The 6,000-nt window shown below is 31.9% G+C and overlaps 1 protein-coding gene across 1 annotated transcript in view; it reads left to right on the top strand.

Annotated features, from left to right (window-relative positions):
• Nucleotides 1–6,000, top strand: part of LOC149775129 (uncharacterized) — a 68,064-nt gene that overhangs the window by 24,847 nt on the left and 37,217 nt on the right. Inside the window, exon 6 of the mRNA XM_089942967.1 lies at nt 1,820–1,906. Coding sequence (XP_089799093.1) covers nt 1,820–1,906 — 87 coding nt within the window. The remainder of the gene's footprint in view (nt 1–1,819; nt 1,907–6,000) is intronic.

The raw sequence follows: 6,000 nt of genomic DNA on the forward strand, positions 1-6,000 counted from the left end.
ATGTGCAAGTCAAAGAGTAAAATATCCAAATCAAGGAGTAAAATGTGCAAATCAAGGAGTAAAATATCAAAATCAAGGTATAAAATGTGCAAATCAAGGAATAAAATATCCAAATCAAGGTGTAAAATGTGCAAGTCAAGGAGTAAAATATCCAAATCAAGGAGTAAAATATCCAAATCAAGGAGTAAAATGTGCAAATCAAGGAGTAAAATATCCAAATCAAGGAGTAAAATGTGCAAATCAAGGAGTAAAATATCCAAATCAAGTTAAATTATTATCTCGAGCTCTGTAGAGTGGATGATGAAATCCTTCAGTACTAACTATTCCAGTTATCATGATTTTTTTTTATTATCATTTTATACTGCTGTAACAAATATAAAAAAGTTAGGTTGCTACTATAACATTTGTACTAAAGTTATGCAATATTTGAATTTATTATTGATTCTTATGAGAGACTTACTAGATGGGTAACACAACATGAAGTGGTTTGTTAAGATTCTTATGAGAGACTTGCTAGATGGATAACACAACATCATGTGGTTTGTTATGATTCTTAGGAGACACTTACTAGATAGGTAACACAAAATAATGTGGTTTGCAATAATTTATATGAGAGACTTACTAGATGGGTAACACAGCTTCATGTGGTTTGTTATGATTCTTATGAGAGGCTTGTTAGATGGATAACACAACATCACATGGTTTGTTATGATTCTTGTGACAGGCTTGTTAGATGGATAACACACCATCATGTTGTTTATGATTGATATGAGAGGCTTGTTAGATGGATAACACAACATGATGTGGTTTGTTATGATTCATATGAGAGGCTTGTTAGATAATACAATATCATGTAGTTTTATGATTCTTATGAGAGGCTTGTTAGATGGATAACACAACATTATGTGGTTTAGTAGTTTATTATAATTCTTATGAGAGGCTTGTTAGATGGATAACACAACATCACGTGGTTTGTTATGATTCTTGTGACAGGCTTGTTAGATGGATAACACACCATCATGTGGTTTATGATTGATATGAGAGGCTTGTTAGATGGATAACACAACATGATGTGGTTTGTTATGATCCATATGAGAGACTTGTTAGATAACAGAATATCATGTGGTTTATGATTCTTATGAGAGGCTTGTTAGATGGATAACACAACATTATGTGGTTTAGTAGTTTATTATAATTCTTATGAGAGGCTTGTTAGATGGATAACACAATATCATGTGGTTTGTTATGATCCTTAGGAGATACTTTTTAGATGGGTAGCACAACATGATGTGGTTTATGATTGTTATGAGAGGCTTGTTAGATGGATAACACAACATCATGCTATTTGTTATAATTCATCATATTACCTTGTTATAGCATTAATTTGTATGTGATGCCACAAAATTGTTTTTGCACTAAATAATGTATTGAAACAATTTGACACTGTCTGGTATTTCAGTGAATATAAAGTTGTATGAAGCATTACACTTGGCTTTATTTCAGTAAGGCAAAACATATATTGTCATCACGTCAGTGTGTTTTCTTTGAATTTAAAGCCAATCACATGAGTTCAAGTAAGCCTTTGAAAAAACTCAAGAAAGTTGGGTAATAATGCTCAGTATCCAGATCTGACGGCACTCTCTGTGAGCAGTTGGGGTGTGTCGTTGATGACGGCTAGATGTTACCCTCTTGTTCTGATACTCGTATTTGCACATTTTCAAAGCAGATTCAGTTTGGAAAAGTTAAAGCTAGTTTTTAAAAAAATGAACATACTCAGCTTTACAATGTCAACATTTTTATGAGAGATAATTAATTTTAGGTGCTGCATGTCCAGAAAAATATGGACCAAGTCCAGATGAGAAATTACAGGGTAGACCTGTTGGGCAAAAAGATTCTTCAAATTCAGGTTAGAAAATTGAGTTTGAAAGAGCATTGCTTCTATATATATATATATATATATATATATATATATATATATACATGTATTATCAACTGAATGTTTCTTAATCAGCTTCATCTTATTTTTCAATTTTTTTTTCTTTCTACTAGACAGATGTAGTAAAATTTTGTTTATATTGTTGTGACCTTTTCATGTGTGTGTATGCATGTATAAAGAGTTGTACAAGTTGTTAAACACATGGCCTGACCTTTGACTTTTACATTATAATCTGTCTTGTGCTTGTATAAATTTGAAATATATCTGATTTCCTAAATATTTTTGATGTTCTTTCAGCTATTGGCAATTTTTCGTATATTACTGTATGTGCAGTTTTATCTGTGAGAGTGGATGCATATTGATGAGTACAACACCCACATGACATAGTAGGTCATTGTAACCAATGTTTCATACTTTATTGACTTTGGTTAAATTATCTTTTAAATTTATTTGTTTTGGTCCCACTCTACAATTTCATACTTGCACTGGGTTAGATTTTTAAAGAAATGAAATTCCCAGGTTACCTTACCTCATTAAAATGTTACCTTACCTCATTACCTTATTTAAAATATACTTTGTTTACTTTAGGTGTTGTTAAAATAACTTTTAATTCCCTTTAGTTTGGTATATGATTGATGGTATAATTTGGGTTATAGAGTATACTGCTTGGCCTAACATCAGGTAAGCATCACTCAGAAGACTGCTAGCTCTGCTCGATCACTTTTACTTCCTGGACTTAAGAGGTAAATTGGAAAAACACCAATATAACTTTTTTAAATATTAATCATTTCTTGCATTTTCGGAAGATAGTATTTTGTGCTCAGGCATAATTAATTTTCCTTGTGTTATAAACTGATCAAGTTGGAGTATTTTTAACCAGTTTAAATTCATTTCTTAACCATATGGGAGTAGCCATTTCAGTCGGCTGTTTGCTCTAATAACCGCTTTGTTTCCCTAATGCCACATATCAAGACATTTCAGTTACAGTGCATGAAAGTATCATAGATATGTTCTCTCAACTGTCATTGTTACAAATGGACACAATTTTACCATACACCTGTCCCTCTTTTAGAGGTACATAATAACTGTACAGGTGTTGTTACTACATGATTTAATTTTGGCTGTATGGCTGACATATTATAAATTGTAAGCGTATAAACAGTCCTTTTGAATAATTATCATGTATTTCTTCCGCAGAACATAGTTTTGTTAGTATCAAAGTCTCATGCAAGCACATCCAATGCAATACAGTAATGAAAAGTAAGCTATTTTTAAAATGCACATTGCATTTTTTCAGCAGTGTAAACAGTGTTATGCTAAAAGACAGGAATATGAAAATTAATACAGTTTTTAATGATATGGCACTGATAAATTTTACAGTTTGAACAGGGTGAAACAGACCAGGTCCACAGAGGTCAGAGGGTAAAAAGTTTGTTAATTCTTCTGACACTACTATACTGAAGCACGTGAATCTTTTTTATCAACATTTTTCTTAATTTTATTATAAATTAATGAAATTAACATTTTAAAATGTTCTTTCACTGAATACAAGTTTTAATTTTAATTTGATTTTACTTAAGTGTTTTAAGACTTTTAATTTCCACAGAGCATATTGTATAAGCAAGAGTATAATCAGCATAAGCTGCTTACTTTTGCACATAAAATTAGTGTTAAATTTCACTGAGAAAATCATACATGTTGACATGAAAAAGAGAAAAACAATCGCTTAAATATTCAGATAAGTATTAAGGTTCAGATAAGTGTTAAGGTTCAGATAAGTGTTAAGGTTCAGATAAGTGTTAACATTCAGATAAGTATTAAGGTTCAGATAAGTGTTAAGGTTCAGATAAGTGTTAACATTCAGATAAGTGTTAAGGTTCAGATAAGTGTTAACATTCAGATAAGTGTTAAGGTTCAGATAAGTGTTAACATTCAGATAAGTATTAAGGTTCAGATAAGTGTTAAGGTTCAGATAAGTGTTCAGATAAGCATTAACGTTCAGATAAGTGTTAACATTCAGATAAGTGTTAAGGTTTAGATAAGTGTTAAGGTTCAGATAAGTGTTAAGGTTCAGATAAGTGTTAACATTCAGATAAGTATTAAGGTTCAGATAAGTTTTAACATTCAGATAAGTGTTAAGGTTCAGATAAGTGTTCAGATAAGCATTAACGTTCAGATAAGTGTTAACATTCAGATAAGTGTTAAGGTTTAGATAAGTGTTAAGGTTCAGATAAGTGTTAAGGTTCAGATAAGTGTTAACATTCAGATAAGTATTAAGGTTCAGATAAGTGTTAAGGTTCAGATAAGTGTTAACATTCAGATAAGTATTAAGGTTCAGATAAGTGTTAAGGTTCAGATAAGTGTTAACATTCAGATAAGTATTAAGGTTCAGATAAGTGTTAAGGTTCAGATAAGTATTAAGGTTCAGATAAGTGTTAAGGTTCAGATAAGTGTTAAGGTTCAGATAAGTTTTAACATTCAGATAAGTGTTAAGGTTCAGATAAGTGTTCAGATAAGCATTAACATTCAGATAAGTGTTAACATTCAGATAAGTGTTAAGGTTTAGATAAGTGTTAAGGTTCAGATAAGTGTTAACATTCAGATAAGTGTTAAGGTTCAGATAAGTGTTTAGATAAGCGTTAAGGTTCAGATAAGTGTTAACGTTCAGATAAGTGTTAACGTTTTGAGATAAGTGTTAAGGTTCAGATAAGTGTTAAGGTTCAGGTAAGTGTTAAGGTTCAGATAAGTGTTAACATTCAGATAAGTGTTCAGATAAGCGTTAAGGTTCAGATAAGTGTTAATGTTAAGATAAGTGTTCAGATAAGTGTTAAGGTTCAGATAAGCATTAAGGTTCAGATAAGTGATAAGGTTCAGATAAGTGTTAAGGCTCCACTCTACAGTTTTATACTTTGCACAGAGCTTGAGTTTTAAAGAAAAGAACTGCCCAGGTTTTCTTTGCTGTTTATCCTCGTTATTTAAAAATTATGTTATATATATTCAGCATAGTTAAAATAATGTTTAATTTCTTTATTTTGGTGTATGAATGATGGGTGTAATTTGGGTTATAGAGTATACAGATTGGCCTTACTTTGTTTTGTGCATCGAGCAAGCAGCAGTGGCTAGCTCCACTGTCATTTTCACAAACTGGACTTAATAGGTCATTTGAAGAAAAAGAATAGCTGATAACTTTTTTAATTTTTTAAATATTTTTTACTTCACTTATTACACTTCAGAAGTTAGAATTGTCTAGTCTGTCAAAATTAATTTTCCTTACATCAATTGAGCAATACATGAAAAAGTAACAAAGAGGCATGCAAACATTTTCTCCATTTTTGACTGTTGCAGATGCATACAACCTCACATTTTATTTGCCCTCTTTCAAAAGTATGCAATAACTGTGGAGCAGAACCTCAACACTGTTATGCTAGTATCATTAATCTAGATGACTGCATGATCTCTATTATTGCCTTGCCTTTACAAGAAAGGTTGGTCACCTTTGTGGCCTGTATTTCACATGGTACACACTATCTTCCCCTGAATTATGAAACTTGTTGCACTATCATTCCATCATTTCTAAAGTGTGTAAATTATGGCCGATATTGTGTGCTTCATCTTTTATACCATATTCTTGCTAGATTCACACTCTGGCAACAAAAGCTGAATGACTTGTGTTCCATCTTTTACTGGCTTTTTGAATCTAGGTTATGAAAGTGTCTTTTCTTTGGCATGCAGCATGCATACTGTTCTGATTAGAATCATGAAACTTGAGGAAGAGATGCCAAGTTATACCAAAGACTTTTAAAAATGGTACTAACAGCTGCCTTGCTTGGCACTCAGCATTAAGAGGTTAGTGTTAGGACTGGTCGGCCTGGTGTCAGGATAATGTGACTGGGTGGGACATGATGCTACATGTCTGCAGGATGATGCCCCAGTGTTAAACATCACTATAAACTGCCACACTGCAAACATCATAGCAATATGACTTAAACATTCTTAAAGCTACATTAAGAATCTAAATCACACTCACACACATGATAAGTACTACACTCTTATTTCAGAAATAG

Source organism: Sinohyriopsis cumingii, chromosome 19, assembly GCF_028554795.1.
Source record: "Sinohyriopsis cumingii isolate HCF-2022 chromosome 19, ASM2855479v2, whole genome shotgun sequence".
Classification (NCBI taxonomy): Eukaryota; Metazoa; Mollusca; class Bivalvia; order Unionida; family Unionidae; genus Sinohyriopsis; species Sinohyriopsis cumingii.